General features: G+C 41.8%; 1 protein-coding gene and 1 pseudogene across 2 annotated transcripts; one reads left to right on the top strand and one right to left on the bottom strand.

The window, feature by feature from the left end:
- Nucleotides 1-5867: 5867 nt before the first annotated feature.
- HJV (hemojuvelin BMP co-receptor) lies at nucleotides 5868-10253 on the bottom strand. Of its 2 annotated transcripts, none has more exons than XM_032303270.1 (4): nucleotides 10060-10253; nucleotides 8625-8814; nucleotides 7633-8216; nucleotides 5868-7121 (listed from the first exon to the last, which is right to left on the bottom strand). In XM_032303270.1, exons 2-4 carry the CDS (start codon nucleotides 8704-8706, stop codon nucleotides 6501-6503), a joined length of 1287 nt encoding a protein of 428 aa, XP_032159161.1. In that variant the 5' UTR covers nucleotides 8707-8814; nucleotides 10060-10253; the 3' UTR covers nucleotides 5868-6500. The 2 variants fall into 2 exon arrangements, with proteins under 2 accessions (XP_032159161.1, XP_032159160.1); XM_032303269.1 differs by having other exon boundaries at nucleotides 8625-8796.
- Nucleotides 10254-12702: 2449 nt separating this feature from the next.
- On the top strand, nucleotides 12703-13020 carry LOC116567752 (annotated as a pseudogene).
- The last annotated feature ends 6006 nt before the right edge of the window (nucleotides 13021-19026 follow it).

Below are 19026 nucleotides of genomic sequence, written 5' to 3'. Positions count from 1 at the left end.
CATTAACATTTGATTCTAACTAAATACGCAGGTAGATATTTTGCAGAAGAGAATATTGTGATTCAGAGAGTTCAACTGACTTGCCTAAGATCACACATCTAGGATAAAATTCATCTGACTTATGGCTGAAAAATCTAAGTAGTCCATCTCTGCTTCTTAAACAAAGAAAATTAATCTCCTTTGTAAAGATTGATTTCTACTAGCAGATTTAATTGCCACCTTCTTTGTATTCCTACAGTATGTTGGACATACTTCTACATATTATGAATATTGATCATTTATCTTACAATTATCTGTGTTTCTTCCCACCTAAACCAAATTCCCCGAAGGTAAGAACCATGTTTGTCTTATGGCCTGGCATAATTTAGGTGATTCAAAAATTCTAAAGAAGGGCCAAAATCAATCAGTAGGATTATTTTAGCCTGATCAGCTAATGTGTAGATAGACAGCCCCTCCCATGACTCATCCTTCTTGTTCTTGTCTGTTCTCCATCACTACATTTCAAGGCTATAGGCTTGTCTGTGGTAGGTGCAGGGCTGTATTCTCCACACAGAGAATACCACAGCAGAATCTTTTCTGTTTTTGATGCTGTAGTTTTAGCAAAGGGACTTTCAATTCTTGGCCAGGGTGAGGTGGGCTGAGAGGGCAGGATGAAGAAGCTGACTGATTTTTTAAAAATCTGATCACTCATTTCTCAGAGGTAGGAGTTGGAGAAAAGTGCTGTATCAAAGACTGATTACATAAAGATGTGGCATATGCATACAATGGAATGTTACTCAGCATTAAAGAAATGAGATCTTGCCATCAGTGACAACATGGATGGACCTACAGGGTGTTATGTTAAGTGAAATAAGTCAGAAGGAGAAAGATAGATACCATATGATTCCACTTATATGTGGAATCTAAAAACAAAATGAATGAACAAACAAAAAGAAATGGACCCTTAAATACAGAGAACAAACTGATGGTTACCAGAGGGGAGGGGATGAGGGTGGGCAAAATGCGTGAAGTGGAGTGGAAGGTACAGCCTTCCAGTTACAGAACGAGTAAGTCATGGGGATGAAAAGTACAGCCTAAGGAATATAGTCAATGATATTACAATAGTGTTGCATGGTGACAGATGGTGACTACCCTTGTGGTCAGCATAGCACTAAACTGTAGACTTGTCTAATCACTATGTTATACACCTGAAACTAATGTAACATTGTGTCAACTATATAGTTTCATATATATATATATATATATTCTTTGAACCAAGAGCAGATAATGATTCCAAAATCATTAGCCCTGTGGTGAAGGCAAATTCCAGTTATCCTGCCTGATTTCTCTTTCACTTTCTGAAAGCCCACCTTCCATTTACACACAAGTTTTATCTCAGGAAACATATGTAATATATTTCTTCCTGTTGGGAGTAGGCAGAAAAATTGAGGAAGGCCTTTTATTTTCTAATGCTTTGCCTATCTCTCCTTTCCTTTATGCTGGAGCAGTTTCCTGGCATTGATTTTGGCAACCATAATTACTGCAGCACGGAAATTATCTCTATTTCCTTGAGAAGAAGCGTGGGGAGGAATTTGCCATAAAGCACACAAAGTGGATGAAGTGGGTTGGGAGGTGTTGGGTAGACCTAAGAAGTGTGTGAGGTGGCCACAAATTTGATAATTAAGGGGAAAAGCTCAGGACTGGCCAAAGTGGGAATGTCTTCCCTTTTAAAAATCAAAATAATGTTGCTTAAAATTACATATTTAGGGCTCACACAAAAAACATCAGTTCTCATGCCCTCCTACTGAGACATTCATTAGAGTCTCTTCCAATTCAGTTAGCTTTTTTATCTGGCATTTACTTCTTATTTCTAGGTGAAATGTTTCTCCTTTGACTTCTTAATTTAGAAATATTAGACATAGATTGTACTTTTTTGTTATAGTAATTGAAATGTCAGCTTTCACATTATGTTGTATATCTGCCTTCTCTTTCCTTTTACCTCATTCTCCTAATAGTTATAGCACAGTTTGGGCTGTATCAATAGTTAGTGTTTACATTACTGTCGCTGTGTAAATAATATCCACTGTGGAGCCAAGTAATATATTTTCATTATTTCATGTCTTGAACAACCCTTTGTTTGTTGTAAGGTTATATGTAATAATTTATTTAAACAATTTATTTAACTGTGACACTACGTCCAATTTATTCCTGAAATGCCTATTCCATCAAATATTTATTAGAATTTTCTCTCAAATGACCAACATACCTAACAATCTAAGAAATCACATTTCTTTTTCTGGGAGACTTGCCCCAGCCCCAGTGAGTAATTCTTTTTAGTCACCATCGCCATCTGCTGACTATTGGTGGAATTGAAACACAGAATTATGAGGTGCAGGGCTGATGTTTTTAAGCCAGAAAATGTGCTTTCTATGGTATTTGACCTTTGGAATGAAAATCTGGAGGAAGGAATATGTCCCTGTGATAGGAGTAGAAAAGAGAATACAAAATCATGAAATACTCCCTCTCCCTTGCCCCGCCATTCTCTTCTTTTCTGTGTGTTTCCTAGAAGAACAAGTCTGTTCTAATATTCCTTATGATGCTGTGGTCATTCTAAGTCTTTGTCAGATCCACCAAAGGAAAAGGGAAAGGTGGGCTACCTGTTTGTTTGTTTGTTTGTTTGTTTTAATTTTAGCTTTATTGGGTATACTTGATGTAAGATGAACTACACATATTTAAAGTGTATAATTTCATGGGTTCAGGGGTGTCTGGGAGACTGATGGTTAGGTATCTGCCTTCAGATCCAGTCGTGATCCCAGGGTCCTGGGATGTAGCGCTGCATCCAGCTCCCTGATCAGGCGGGACCCTGCATCGTCTTCTCCCTCTGCCTGCTGCTCTGCCTGCCTGTGCTCACTCTCTCTCTTTCTGTCTCTCATTCTCTGTCAAATAAATAAATAAAATCTTAAACAAAATAAAGTATATAATTTCATGGGTTCTAACATATGTATACCCATGAAATTGCTGCCACAATCAAGTTAATGAACATGTTACTTCCCATATTTCCTCTTGCCCCTTTGTAAGCCATCTCTCCCTCCTTTCACCCATTCCTAAGCAACCATTGATCTCCTTTCTGTCCCTATATATTAGTTTACATTTTCTAAAACTTTATAAAAATGGAAACAACCAATATGTACTCTTTGTTGTTGTTGTTTGGCTCCTTTTGTTTGCATAATTATTTTGAGATTCATCATGTTATGTGCATTTGTAGTTTATTTCATTTTATTGCTGACTGATATTCTATTGTCTATGGATTTATCACAACTGGTAAATTGTGATAAAATTTATCTCAAATGACCAACATACTAATAATCTAATAAATCAGATTTCATCTGTTGATGGACATTTGGGTTGCTTCCAATTTTTTTGGTTATTTCAGAGAAAACTATAATGAACGTTTGTGCATATGTCTTTGTGCTGACACACATTATCATTTCCCTGGGGTCACTACTTAGAAGTGGGATGTTTAGATCACATGGTAGGTATATGCTTAATTTTGAGAAACTGCCAAACCATTTGTACAAACTAGTTGTACCATTTTACATTTCCACCAGTAGGTTGTGAGAACTCCACTTCTTCCAACACTTGATATAATCAGTCTTTTTAATGTTAACCATTATAGTGGTTGTGTAGTGTTTTCTCATTGTGACTAATTTGGTTTGCATTTCCCTAATGACTAATAACGTTGAGCATCTTTTCATGCGTTTATTTTGAGCTACCCATTTATTTATTTGTTTGTTTTTAAAGATTTTATTTATCCATTTGACAGAGAGATCACAAGTAGGCAGAGAGGCAGGCAGAGAGAGGGGAGAAGCAGGCTCCCTGCTGGGCAGAGAGCCAGATGTTGGGCTCCATCCCAGGACCCTGAGATCATGACCCGAGCTGAAGGCAGAGGTTTTAACCCACTGAGCCACCCAGGCGCCCCTACCCATTTTTAAATAAACACTCCACTGGTACTAGGGCTAACCTTAAGTTTGGGCAAAAGAAACTGTGTTACATGACAGGTACCCTAGAAAAATCTAATTCATCAGTTGGCCATGAAATTATCTTTTTTTTTTAAAGATTTTATTTATTGGACAGACAGAGTTCATAAGTAGACAGAGAGGCAGGCAGAGAGGGAGAAGGAAGCAGGCTCCCCACTGAGTGGAGAGCCCAGTGTGGGACTTGATCCCAGGGCCCTGGGATCATGACCTAAGCCAAAGGCAGAGGCCTTAACACTCAGCCACCCAGGCACCCCTGGCCATGAAGTTCTTAACTGACTTGATATTCCCACATCTGAGGGATAAAGTTACTCTTTTGAGTTCAGAAAACTAATTTAAGGAGCAGTTAAGAAAGAAGTCACTTGTGTGGAGGCAGCCACACAAGCTGCACTCCTTGTCCACCTCCACAACCGGAATCTTCAATGGCTCTGTTTCCTTGACAACACAGTGTAGTGATGAAGAGTTAAGGCTCTGGAGCCCAGTCACCTGGGTTCAACAGTTATTGTCAATTACTGAATTAAGTACTGTCCAACCATTTACATGCTATGTGATTGTGGGAAAGTTGCTTAATCTTGCTGTACCTCAATTTCCTTATATAAAAGTGAAGATGACACTATTACCTTCTTGAGAGAGTTGTGAAAATTAAATGAATTAATATGTTAAAAATGTTTAGAACATTACCTGGTAATATTAAGCTCTCAGTAAATGTTAGCTATTAATTAATTAATTTTTTTTAATTAAAGATTTTATTTATTTATTCAACAGAGAGAGAGATCATAAGTAGGCAGAGAGAGAGAGAGGAGGAAGCAGGCTCCCTGCTGAGCAGAGAGCCCGATGTGGGACTCGATCCCAGGACCCCGAGATCATGACCTGAGCCGAAGGCAGCAGCTTAACCCACTGAGCCACCCAGGCGCCCTTAGCTATTAATTTAAATTCCTTGGACTCACTTTCTACAGATTCTTTTTTTTTTTTTTTTTTTTTAATTTATTTATTTGTCATAGAGAGAGAAGCGAGAGCAAGCACAGGCAGAGGCAGAGGGAGAAGCAGGCTCCCTGCCAAGCAAGGAGCCCGATGTGGGACTCGATCCCAGGATGCTGGGATCATGACCTGAGCCGAAGGCAGCCGCTTAACCAACTGAGCCACCCAGGCGTCCCTGGACTCACTTTCAAGGTCCCTCATAATTTGGCCTCTGCCCATCTTCTAGTCCATTCCTTCCTATCTCCTTCATTTGAGTTTTGCTGGTTTCCTCATTGAAGAATGAATTTATGCACAACTCCGGACAGTCTTCATTGCCCTGGAAGGCCCTTAACAATTCAAATCCTGGGGCGCCTGGGTGGCTCAGTGGGTTAAAGCCTCTGCCTTTGGCTCAGGTCATGATCCCAGGGTCCTGGGATTGAGTCCCACCGGGTTCTCTGCTCAGCAGGGAGCCTGCTTCTCTCTCTCTGCCTGCCTCTCGGCCTACTTGTGATCTCTGTCTGTCAAATAAATAAAATCTTAAAAAAAAAAAAATTCAAATCCTTTCCAGTCTTCAAAGATCACTTCAAATCCCATCCCTTCTATTGCCTCTTATTATTTCTTTAATTCTCATCAACTATCTTCCATTATTTCATGTGTCATCTATCTCCCATCACCTAATTCCCATCTGAATTCATTGCATCACAGAATTTAGGGAATAATTGCACACTCATCACTCCTCTGCGTCAATCAGTTTTGTTTCCCTAGTAGCCTGTAAACATCCCAAGGGCAGATATAGTATCTGATACTTCTGAGCCCTCTTTCGATGGAGTAAATACGTCGTCTTTACTCCATTCAAGCATCTGTAAAGAGATTCAACAAAGGCAGCAGAAGAGGATGTGAAGAATTCATAGCTTTAATAACAGATTATGTAGAGGTGGGGATGCTAGCTGCTTTCCTATCCATGCCACGCTCCAAAGGTAGAGTTTCCCTCCTCCTAAGATCCAGACAAGCCCTGTTTCATTTCTGAGCCAGAAAGAGCACATCTTACCGATTTTTATTTATCAGATAGACTCCATCCTTAATCATTTCCTCCTCTTTCCATCTTCCAAGAGAAAATATTGTTGGATTTTTACATCTCTCATAGGTAATGGTCATGTCTTCCTCTTTCAATTCTTTCATCTTAAAAGTCTCAACCCTTAAGTTTTCTACTGGTCATCAAGATCCCTATAGCCTCTAAGTTTGTTGGGGTGATTTCAGGAGTAGAGGAACTACAACAATCGTGTATCATAACTGAGACTGGGAAAATGGACAAAGAGCCACTACAGAAGTCTAGATTACAGAAGCTTTGCCCAAAATCCTTATTCTGTGATCATTTCAGTCCTGGACTACAGCCTTATCTGACTCTGGTTAAATGTCGTTATTTCATGTGTCTTCTAGTTCCCTCTGTTTCCTTCAGGGATTCTTCATGTTCTTCCCTGCCTGTCTCTATCCCCTGATCATTTCAAACCAGTCATGGGGTTGCTGGCCTAGTTACTGAATGCAAAGCCACAGAAGAAGGAGCCCAGATAGTGGGGCCAGGAGGGTTCCTGAGGAAAGAGTAACTCCGGCATCTGAGGGGAAGAGATGCAGCTTTTCTAAGTCTGGCAGGAAAGCTCGGGCATCCTCCAAAGCTGCCTGAGCTGCCACCGTGAAGTTGGGGTCACCAGAGATCAAAACATCAAAGACACAAGAATGGAAGTAAGCATCTTCTACAGGCAGCCCTTCCTTGCACAGCTGTTTGGCCGTATCAATGGTTATAGCTCCACGACGACTGCGTTCTGAGCGAGAGAGTCGCTGACTTGGGGGACACCCCCCAACACAGAGCTGCAGGTCCTGCTCAGCAGAGAAGGCCCTGGCCACATCCTCTGCTACCTTGATGGAGAAGGAGAGCTGCCCAGCTGTCTGCCGAATGATTATAGTTGTGCCGATATAGGCAGCTTGGATCTCCACGTGATTCCCAGGATTAGTAGTTCGAATGGACAAACTAGAGCCCCCAGGTCGGTCACCTCCATTGATAGAACCATCTTCGAAGGCTGCTGGAAGATTGTCCACCTCAGCCTGGTAGACCTTCTGATCAATGCATTCCTGCATGTTCTTAAATATAATGGTAAGCTGTGAGGGCAAGAGGGAAAACAGTTCATTTGGGGCTCAGTACTTCGTCCCCTTACCACCAGCGGGCTCACACACGGTCAGGGACCTGATCTGGGCCTCCAGAGTAGGCTTATTGTGGTCTTCCCTCAGTCTGATCTCTTTGTACTCTGGTATTGCCCAGCCGTCCCTGCTCAACCCCTCCCTCTCCTTTTTGGTCTCAATCTCAGCAACTCACAGGAGAAAGAAAAGTTTCCCTTCTGTAACTCCTCAACCTAGGACTCCTCAGCTCTCCCCTCAACGTTCTTTTTTGTTTTCTGCATTTGAGTGAAATTCCCAGGGAGGGAAAGTGACTTAAGGAGCTTAAGTGTTAAGTGACTTAAGTGTTGGTGGGAGGGTGTGGCGGGAGGTGTAGGAGAAGTGGAGGAGGAGGAGCAAAGGGAATGGCAGCATTGCTGTGGAACAGTGAGGATGGGAGGGAGTGGTACCGTGGGGCGACCATGAGAGGGTTTGGAGGAGCTGCTGAGTCCCTGACCTTGCGGGTAGCGGTGGCGTTGGCCCCCGATGCCACGGGGGAGCTGGTGGCCTGGACAAAAAGGAAGTCATTATCCAGCAGGGGCCAAGCTCCTTGGACACGGCACGTGTGAAAGAGGTGGTGGAAGCTGCGCACGTGGGGGTCCCCAAAGGAGGCGCAATGCAGGAAGCCCGGGGGACGACCGTGCAGCCGGGAAAACTGGCCCTCATAGTCACAGGGGTCCGGGGCTGGGGGTCCGGAGGAGCGGACTGGGCCGGAGCCTGGAAGGGCGGGGCCGCGGGGCGGGGGAGGGGCCGTGGGGCCCTGGCGGGAGCAGTTGTGCTGTATCATCAGGTCTTCGATACCGTGCACCGCCGAATGGAAGGCCAGGTCCCCGCGGCAGGTGCGGGCGGTGCGCCGGGTACAGAGAGCGTAGGAGCGGAGGGCTCGACAGAGGCCGCCGGAGCCCGCGCCACCCCGGCTCCCTGCTCCTGCTCCTGCTCCTGCTCCTCCTCGAAGTGCTCCCGGTGAACCCCCACCTCTAAGGCTCAGGGTGGATGATACATACTCAGCATTGCAGCGGAGGATCTTGCATTGAGAATGAGCTGAGGACAAAGGGAGAAAATTGTGAGAAGGCTCCTAGATCCCGGCTCAACTTTCCCAAGTCTGATGCGGTGGGGGGGGGGGGGCGCGTGGGATTTCAGCAGCTCCTAAAACCCAACTGAGCCCGAGTTCCAGTCCTATCCCGGGTCCCCAGCCCCCCAGCTCCCTAGTTCCTGTGTTCGCTGGGTCTTGATAAAAATGTGTAAGCCCGCTAGATCTCTTCTAGATGAAGCGCTTTTCCAGTGCCCTTCCCCAAGGCGAATGGGAAATAAAATAGATCTGTTTGAGAGTTGGGAGAGTGACTGGAACTCCCCAGCACCCATCCCTTCTCCTCATACATGCTCACCTGCCCACCCTTGCACAGCAGAGGACCCTCTAGGTTCCCCAGCCCTTCCCTAGCCCTTCCTTACCATGTCCACAGAGGAGCAGCAGGAGGGTGAGAGTGCTTAGAGTTGGGGGGCTGCCATGGGGGGACCAGCCTGGACTCCCCATACCTATCCGGCCAGGTCCCCCCAGGCTCCGGCTCTTTCCAGCTGATGACCCTCCTACCTAGTGAATTTTGACCGGACCTCCTGTAAGGGACTGAAAAAAGAAATTTGGCTGGGCATGGGGAGAGAGAAGAGTTGAAAATCATTCAGGATGATGTGAAGAGAATTTGGGAAGATCAGGAAAAGGATGAACGGTCAGGAGTTGGGGAAGATAGGGTTCCCCAAACGTAAGTGTGGCTGTTAAGCCTCTGTGCCCTGCTCTTGTGGCGACTTATGCAATACCCTGAGGTGGGGGTGGAAGGAAAGTTGACTGGACTGGTGGGGGGTGGGGGGACATGGGCAGAGTCCACTGTATTGCCCCATCCTGAACTACCAAACAACAGAAATATCAAAAAAGGAGGAATCATGTGGATGGATCAGACCCCAGTCATCTCTGTCATCCTCCATAAAATTAGGATCTGAAAATACTTCAGAAACATACCTCTTATTTGCCCTTCCCCGTCCAGAGGGGAGACCCTCCAGGGGTCATTCATTTCTCTTCCTTCTTTGTGTCAGAATTTTTTGCAAGAAGGAGTGAGGGTGGAATACCCATTCCCTCTCTAGAACATCAGTATTCAAAGGAAAAGGGACCCATCTCATTAATCTACTAGAGAGCTAAGCGTATAATCCCTCTCTCCTAAGGAATAACAGGATGCAAACCAAGCATGCAAATCAATATTTGTGCTGAGTCAACAGTTTTTGTATTTTTAAAAAAAAATTTTCCAAATCTGACTGAAGACCACTCTTTTCATCTTCCTTTTGCAAATTCAAAAGTTCCCAATCTTTTGATGAGAACAGGCCTTGGGGAGGGCCTAAGCCCCTCTTGCCAAACTCCCATTTCTTGGGGTACAGATACGAGTGGAGTCAGAGTCATGCAGGAGGGAGAATGGGGTGGCAAGACTAGAGTGTGGGGATAACAATTTACAAGGAGTAGCCCCACCCTTGGAAGCCCAATGTGAAGGGCACCGCTGAGTACAGGCAGGGTGGAAGGGTACCAATGACTAATCATCTGAGGCTAAATTTGGTCTTGGTGAGAAAACCACAGAATAGGGGATATGCAAAACTCCTAAAACTTCATCAGAAGTCTGAGGCAACAGGGTAAGGAGAAGGCTAAAATGGCCAGAGGAGAGATGGAAGACTTCAAAAGGCCAGTGGCCAGCAACCAGAAAGAAGACAGGAGAAATGGAGATGGGGCACCTTGGTATGAAAGAGATCCTAGCTTTTGTACAAGAGACATTCAAGTAGGTGTCATAATTTTCTGAAAGCCTAACTTCATTCCAAAAGTTATTAAAGGAATTGCAATTTCATTTTGACTTACTGTTTCCAGAGGTCAAACATTACTCTGATATCCAATTCTCCAGCCATGACTGCCTACTCTGTCGGTCAGCTCCAGCCAGGGGATCCCCCGTCTCTTTCTCCATGTCTCCCCCAGGTTCCCACACCGGCTGCAATCTCACTGAGGTCAGGGAACCAGAGAAGTTTTGGCGTGGGGGGAAGGGGGAGTAAATGGCTGGCCAGAGTACTGGACAGCTGAGCGGGGGAGGGAGGTGGCTACTGAGTTGACTGTTTTAAAAATAGCTAAGTCCAAAATTCCAGGAAGGTTAGTGGGGGTAGGGTATGGGTGAGGGGAGTGGGGAGGGTAGGAGGATTAGAAAGAATATAGAGTATAGGGTGCCAAGTGGGGAAGGGGAGGCAGAAATATCATGGCAAGTCAGATATCCACTTCCAGGTTATGTGAGTAGTCACTGCCTATTCCAGGCAGCCCTCCAGCATTCTCAGTAATAAACGCCCAACCTTTAAAATTACCTACTAGAGTAGGTAATTACATACCTTTCTGTCACCACCCTCACTCCCACTATATTGAATACTGCATTTAGTTTCTACTGAGCACATCTAAGAGGTAGCTGACTTCAAATAAGGTCCATAGCAGAGGTAGTTCACAGCCCCTCCCTCATCTTTGCAGAGTATTTCAGAAGGACTAAAAAAGCCAGCTGTCCAGAGAAGAAATCTGAGCTCTGAGTTGCTTGGGAGGAGGGTTTGTTTCCGTCTACCAGCCCAGATCCTTGCAGCTGTTTATCCCCCTACCTCATCCATTTTATTCCCTTAGTTTATACAGCCATTCCTCTTCCCTCCCTCTCACCAACTCACACACAAAATATAAGCTTCTGCATTGTTCGAGGAGGAGGCTAACAGCAGAGGTGAAGAAGGAATAGAGACAAGAGTTTTTTAAAGGTTACTCATCCACAGGGGAGGGGGACTTGGAGAGATAAACCGAGAAAAAAAGAGATTCAGAAAGATGCTTTTGTAGAGTAACATAATCTTGTGACCTTTTAAGATATTGCAACCAAGGGATTTGGCCATGTTGTATTTTTGCAGCCATAGGCATCTGGGATCATCATCTCTTATACTTGCCAAGTGAAGTGACTACAAAGGCTGATTCCAAATAATGTCCCTAAGGCATTTGATTAATTGGCTTTGCATTTAGTTCAGAATCTAGAGGTCTACACAGTATTCTTCTCTTCATTATCCATGTATTTCTGAAAAATTTAGATTTCTCTCAACCACATGAGCCCATAGTATAAGGATTTTACTACAAAAATGTAAAATGCCAACCAAACTATTCAAATGACTTAAAAACACAGTAATTTGACTAGGAAGCTCCTTTGAAAGGAGCCCCTTAGAGAAATGGCTGATTTCAGGTATGGGTCAGGAATTGCTCAAGATAAGCAAAGAAGCCTTCAAAAACTATTAGAACTGTATCAAAAGGACTCAGCAACTAGAATAGTTTACACTGGCTAATTTAAGTGTCAAAATGGATACTATTTGCATATTTGATATTTCAACTATCATCTTTGTATCAAATATACTTAAATCTATGAGTTTGCCACTCATTATTGGAGAGCACTAGGGGATCAACTCATTATTTTGAAAACTGTTAATAATTGGAAAGAATCAAACATTTATCTTATCTTTCCTGTGAGAATTCAAGAGCAGGGGGAAATTTCTCTTTATAGAAGTTTTCCAGCAGATAAATGAAGAAGGAATGGCATAATTAGAAAATCAACATTTATAACTCCTAATACATTAATGTGTCTAGGCAATGATCAACAATGGCTACTATCCATCATGAAGGGAGAAACAAAGATTGTGTCCTCCTGATCACAGGTGGATTATAAATTCCACCTATTGAAACAGGCATGCAAAAAAGCCCTTTCAGTCTGAATCTGAACTAGTGTAGAGCTAACTACTAATTTACAGGAAATACAGGAGACATCAAATGACACCACAGAGGCACAAGTCCAGACTGTGAGAATACTCTACAGGACAAAATGACTTGGATTTTTCAACAAATTCAAGAAAAAAAGAAGAAAATGGAGAGGGAACTTAGGCATTAATTGAGACTTAAGAGACATCAAACAGTTGCAGAGTATGGATTTTATTGGATTCTAATTCAAGAAAACAAACAAAAATTATGAGATAGTTGGGGAAATTTTAATGCAAATGAACAATTCATGAATACTTAATGATTTATAAAGTTAGTGTGATAAGTGGTACTTTTTAAAAAGCAAGAGCTTATCTATCTTTGAATATTTGCAGATGAAATGATATGATAGCTGGAATGCTTATCGGCATTCAATCTTACAGAAGATTGAAACATGCACTGATAATTGTTCAAACTGGGTGATAGATAACTCAGGTATTCATTACCCTAGGATCTTTTTGTAAATGTTTGAAATTTTCATAACAAAATTTTAAAGTCAGAAATTATCTGTGAGCCTTTTGTGTGTGTGTATGTGTATGTGTGTTTGAGTGTGTGTGTTTAATCGTCATCCTTGTCAAAACCTATCTACCAAATGCCACCCAGAACAAATTTATAGTCAACAAAGTTGAGTTTACAGAGGGACCTCTGACTTGTGAATGGGCTTCTTTGTTTCACTTGCAAGAGAAGAGTGATTTAAGAATGGGTACTATTGAGAAGGGCAAGAAGATTTTTGTTCAGAATTGTGCCCTAGTGCCATACTGTGGAAAAGGGAGGCAAGCACAAAACTGGGCCAAAGCTCCATGGTTTATCTGGGCAAAAGATAAACCAAGGGCCTGACTTGTCTTATGCAGATGCCAACAAGAACAAAGGCATCACCTGGGGAGAGGAGACACTGATGAGTATTTGGAGAACCCCAAGAAGTACCTCCCTGGAACAAAAATGATCTCCACCGACATTAAGCAGATGAGGGGAAGAGCACACTTGATAGCTTTTCTCAAAAAAGGTACTAAGGAGTAACAGTTGTCCACTGCCTGCCTTACTACAAAACAAAAATATCAGATCCACCTGGACAAGGGTACTCATCATAGTAGAAATAGTTTAATTATTGTTGAACATCTGTTGGTGCCACATGCTATGCTGAGTGATCTGGTGATAGCATTTCTAATCCTCACAACAACCCTGAAAGGCAAATTTTATCCCCATTTTATAGGAACCGAAGCGCTTGAAGATAACCATCTTGTCTCAGGTTGCCTAATTCAAATCCAGATTTATCTGCCCCAGAAGTCAATATTCTTTGCATTATCGCTTCTTCAATAGGCTCCCAGGTGGCGGAATTTAGATGGAGAAAAGGGGAAAAAAGCAAAAGATACAGATTTAGGCAGGATGTGAGAGAAGGCAGACCAGAGAAAACAGTCCCGAGATCTTCAAGTTAGAACACTGGCTCAGAGAATGAGCCCACCACTGAGGGTAAGAAGAGAGATGGCTGGCAACCAACTTTTATATACCCAAGGAATTAAACAAAATTCTAATATAGTTCAACATGTTTAAACTATATTACTAACCCTCTAACTTCTACCAGTATGTTGAAAACATAGAAGATCATCATTAGATAGCCTCACGAATATCCATATTCATAAATAAATATCTTTTATTTGGTGTCAAATGAAAGAAACAACAAGGAAACAAGATACTTTTTCAAAATTCATTTCAGATAAACTCAGTGATGGTCATTTGGTCAATAATTGTTGTGGTAGAAGGGCCTATTTGAGAAGTTCACCATTTAAGGAAAGTTTGACTTTTTTGGCAGCTTGATATGTTTCCTTTTAAGAGGCAGTGAGAATTCTGTAACTCATTTTCTTTCTCTTTTGGTTTTAACTGTTTTGAAGTTCAGAGGAAAATATAATCTAGTTATAGTATTTATATACACTTGGGTTTTTGTTGTATATTTTTTTTCTATAGCTTTTGAATTTTCTATCTTTAGCTAGTTTTTGTTATATTTGTTTTGGTTGCATGTGAGGTGTTGCTTACATTTTTGCAACTCTCTTTAAACCTCTTGTGGATAAATTAAAGTTAAAATGAAAACAAATCAAATATTTTCGGAAGTGTGAATTTAAATTTAAGTTAAATAAAAAAGCGTCATTTTTCATAGCTTGAAATTTTACCATTTTACCCATTTGGAACTATTCCATAAAGACAGACTCTTTACTTTGTACCACCTTTACCTACACATTTGGTGTTTTATCATTTCCTGGAAAGGTAAAGAAAGCAGTGCTTGCCCTTCCCTGCATTAAGAAGAGAGTTCCAAAAATAAAATGCTTCTAAAATCAAAGACTGCTAATGCAGTAAAAGATGGGTTTCTTTTGGTTGAATTTATTAGGGTGTTAGCAGTATGGGATTATTTGGGATTGAGAGTTTATAAATCGGTGGTTCTTACTTTGGAGGATCACGAACTCCTTTTGAAAATCTAATGAGAGATATTAGCCCTGTCCTCAGAAAAATGTTCAAGTATGTTCCTTGACCTTTTAACTACAATTTCTTGAGGGTACACATACCTCCTGCAAGGGGGCTGGAATAGACATGACTCCTCTTCACTGCAAAAGCCCTCAGTCCTGGCCACCAGACCACCAAGGAGCTACCTCTTTACTATGGATAGTGGGGAGAGCAAGGCAGACACTTCAGTAGGCTCTCAATACCCAGCTCAAAGCAATAATGGAACCATAGGCAGATTCTGCTCTTCCCACTCTAAGAGTGTTTCACTATGGCTTTGAAGCAATTCTATTCTGGCCATCAAATAGTTCTGAAAAAGATCTGAGTTGCTATGGCCCTTACAGATTAAGTTTTGTTTATTTGGTTTATATTAATTTCTATCTTGAGGTCTTACAAAGGGGAAAACTCTCTATTAACTCTTTGGATAAGAACTCAATTCTGTCATGTTGCCATAAAATATTTTTATGCTTTATTTTCCCCCACCTTCAGGTGAAGAATTAGGCACACTATTAAAAAAGACTTTATTTTTTATAGTGGCCTTGATTATGTTCGTGGCTCCTGGCCTCCTGGGAGCTACAGATCTTCTAACAACCGAAAAAAGAAAGGACTAGTCTCCTGAATAAGAAAGTGAATGTGCAAAACCGGTGAGGGCAGAACAGAGGCAGTGAGAGTAATGAGAGAGAGAAATTAGGATTCAGGTGTGGTAGAACATAATAAGGTGTGTCATGGGGATCTTTTTTTTTTTTTTTTTTTAAGCCCATCCCCTGCCCATCTCCCCTCTAGCAGCCTTTAGTTTTTTTCTCTGTAGTTAAGGGTCTCTTAGGTTTGCCCCTCTTTTTTTTTGCCCCTTCCCCTATGTTCGTGTGTTTGGTTTCTTACATTCCATATACGAGTGAAATTGTATGGTATTTCTCTAATTATTTCACTTAGCATAATACACCCAAACTCCAATCATGTTGTTGCAGATGGCAAGATTTCATTCTTTTTGAGGACTGAGTAAATATTTCATTATATTATATATTTTATATGTATATAATATGTGTGTATGTATTATATATAACACATTATATTCCATTATGTATTTCATTATATAATATGTATTATATATACACACATATTATATACATATAGTATATACATTATACACACACACACACACACACACCCCACATCTTTATCTGTTCATCACTCAATGGACATTTGGGCTCTTTCTGTAATATGGCTATCATTGATAGTGCTGCTATTAGCATCAGGGTGCATGTGCCCCTTCAAATCAGTATTTTTTTGTCCTTTGGGTAACTATCTAGTAGCAATTGCTGGGTCATAGGGTAGTTCTATTTAAAAATTTTTGAGGAACCTGTTTTCCAGAGTGGCTGCACCAGTTTGTACCAACAGTGTAAGAGGATTCCCCTTTCTCTAAGTCCTTGACAACATCTATTGTTCCTGTGTTGTTAATTTTAGCCATTCTGACAGGTGTGAGATAGTATCTCATCATGGTTTTGATTTCTGTTTCCCTGATGATGAGTCATGTTGAGCGTCTTTTCATGTGTCTGTTGGCCATCTGGATGTCGTCTTCAGGAAAATGTCTATTCATGTTGTCTGCCCATTTCTTAACTGGATTGTTTTATAGGTGTTGAGTTTGGTAAGTTCTTTATAGATTTTAGATACTAACCCTTTATCAGATACATCTATAGCAAATATATGCTCCCATTCCATAGGCTGCCTTTTAGTTTTGTTGACTGTTTCCTTCACTATGCAGAAGTTTTTATCTTTTTTTAAAAAGATTTTATTTATTTGAGAGAGAGAGAGCACGAGCGGGGAGGAGGAGGAGAAGCAGGCTCCCCGCTGAGCAGGGAGCCTGATGTGGGACTCCATCCCAGGATTCCTGGATCATGACCTGAGCCGAAGGCAGACACCTAACCGACTGAGCTACCCAGGCACTCCAGAAGTTTTTAATCTTGATAAAGTCCCAATAGTTCATTTTTACTTTGGTTCCCTTGCCTCCAGAGACGTGTCTAGCAAGAATTGCTGAGGCCGAGGTCAAAGAGGTTACTGCCTGTGTTCTCTAGGATTTTGATGGTTTCTGTCTCACATTTAGAGCTCTCATCCATTTTGAGTTTATTGTGTATGGTGTAAGTGGTCCAGTTTCATTCTTTTGCATGTTGCTCTCCAGTTTTCCTAACACCATTTGTTGAAGACTCTTTTTTTCCTGCTTTGTCAATGATTAGTTGACCATAGAGTTGTGCATCCATTTCTGGGTTTTCTATTCTGCTCCATTGGTCTATGTGTCTGTTTTTGTGCAGTACCATACTGTCTTGGTGACTACAGCTTTGTAATAGAGCTTGAAGTCCGGCATTGTGATGCCACCAGTTTTGCTTTTCTTTATTTGGTTACTTGGGGTCTTTTGTGGTTCTATAAAAATTTTAGGAGTGTATTATCCTCTGTGAAAACGTGTCATGGGAATCTTGGGTATAAAGTAACCTAAATCTTTTAGGCTTCCTTGCCTGCAGTTCTTCTCAGTGGGGGCTCTATTAACATTTGAGAAGGGACAATTCTTTGTTTTGTAGAACTGTCCTGCCTAGTGCAGGACAGTAAGCATTCTTGTCTCACCTCTCCTGCTAAGTGCCACTTGCATCCAGTTGCCACTTGCAACCCAGTCACTGTAAATTTTTAAAGTACCCCTGCATATTTCTAAAGCCCCCCTCCTACCCCAAAGATACCACCACGGTTGAGGAAACCTTCTAGATATTCTCAATCCCAAGTGGTTTCACACTACCATGACGTACTGGATTACTGAAAGTGTTTTTACGTTATGGATCATGCTTGCTTTAGAAACAGGTTTGGGGTGTGTGTGTGTGTAGCTCAAGGACACGACCTTCCCAGTACTCTCATATGAGAGAGACGTTTGATTCCTTTTACTTCACATTCTTGGTTTCTCTCTAGAGCCTCCTAAGCACGGGGCCACACAAATTTAACCCTCAGCCCCTTTCCCTGTAGATTTGGATTTAAAAGCCATGCTCCCAAAGCTGTAGGGATTTCCTACAGGCCAGTCCAAACAGAGCAGCTCTGGTTTGAGCTCTTTTATATTTTGGGATTTGGGGCATGCTTTCATTAAGAAAAAAAGAGTTCTATTGCTTAAGTGGATTGAAAAGCCAACAGATTATATGTTTCTAAGTATCTCTTTTGGTTCCAAGTCTTTGTAATTACGGCTGTTCCCCAGTCCCAATGTTTGGGAGCCCAATGAATGGGCTCCAGAGACATTTATACTGTTAAATCACACAGCAGGATTATCTCCTCTGTGTCAGACATTTTAGGCCTCTTGGGTATAGATTATTGCAAATTAGCAGAGAAGTATCATGAGATACTTCAAGGCGAGTTTTCAGTCTGTGAATTACTACCCCTTTGGGTCTACTTGCTGGATTTTTAGTTATACAGAGGTGATATCCACCTGGACTGTTCCTCAAAAGGACTTTGGGTATTTTGAATGATTCAAGCATATACAGACTCCTCTGTTTACCAAAGAGCTTTTGGCATACTTAGATGTTGTCATTAAAACAAATTGAACTGGTAGAAGAATTTGTCATGAGAGACAATTAATAATTAGGGTTAATGATTGATGCCTTGTGGTTGTTTTTTTATTTTGTTTTTTTGTTTTTGTTTTTTTGTCCCTGGACATTTATTGCTAATCAGGTGAAGATTTCTCAGTTATTTAGGCCTGGACTTCAGCCACTCCTGTATCAGGAATTGTCTGTCATTGTCACCAAATGTTAGATTTTATCTCCTTCCTTTGTTCCATCTTAGATTTGTACTGTATTAATCAGCCAAAACTAACTTGGATTCTGATGCCAACCCAAGGAACTTTCTCAGCTAGTTGAGAATTCAAGTGTTGATCGAGCACTTAAAATTTGCTAGAGGGGCGCCTGGGTGGTTCAGTGGGTTAAAGCCTCTGCCTTCGGCTCAGGTCATGATCCCAGGGTCCTGGGATCGAGCCCCACTTCGGGCTCTCTGCTCAGCGGGGAGCCTGTTTCTCCTCTCTCTGCCTGCCTCTCTGCCTACTTGTGATCTCTCTTTGTCAAATAAATAAATAAAATCTTTTTAAAAAATTTGCTAGAAATATTTGATAGAATGAAGGCCTTCTAGGAGATTATACAGTTTTGCCATGGAGACGAATATACACAGATGAAAAATAACAGTCTATGGGGTGCGTGGATGGCTCAGTGGGTTAAGCCACTGCCTTCGGCTCAGGTCATGGGATCAATTACCCCATCGGGCTCTCTGCGCAGCAGGGAGCCTGCTTCCCTCTCTCTCCCTGCCTGCCTGTCTACTTGTGATCTCTATCAAATAAATAAATAAATAAAATCTGCAAAGTAAATGTAATACAGCACTTAATGGAAAAGTGTATATTCAGTGCCTGAAGCAGCAGCTCTTAACTTTGGCTGCATGTTATAATCATCTGAGGAGGTTGAAAAAATTCTGATGTTCAGAGAATACCCCAAACCAATGAAATCAGAACTTCTGGGGGTGGAACACAACTGC

This window comes from Mustela erminea, chromosome 10 (assembly GCF_009829155.1).
Source record: "Mustela erminea isolate mMusErm1 chromosome 10, mMusErm1.Pri, whole genome shotgun sequence".
NCBI classification, from domain to species: domain Eukaryota; kingdom Metazoa; phylum Chordata; class Mammalia; order Carnivora; family Mustelidae; genus Mustela; species Mustela erminea.
This window is presented reverse-complemented; position numbering and strand designations above follow the sequence as displayed.

Excerpts from the sequence above, each read along its gene's own strand:
- HJV (XM_032303270.1), bottom strand. The coding sequence starts at position 8,706 with ATGGGGAGTCCAGGCTGGTCCCCCCATGGCAGCCCCCCAACTCTAAGC. Across the intron at positions 8,217-8,624 it reads GCTGCTCCTCTGTGGACATG|CTCATTCTCAATGCAAGATC; the intron begins GTAAGGAAGGGC and ends CTTTGTCCTCAG. Across the intron at positions 7,122-7,632 it reads ACGCCACCGCTACCCGCAAG|CTTACCATTATATTTAAGAA; the intron begins GTCAGGGACTCA and ends TTGCCCTCACAG.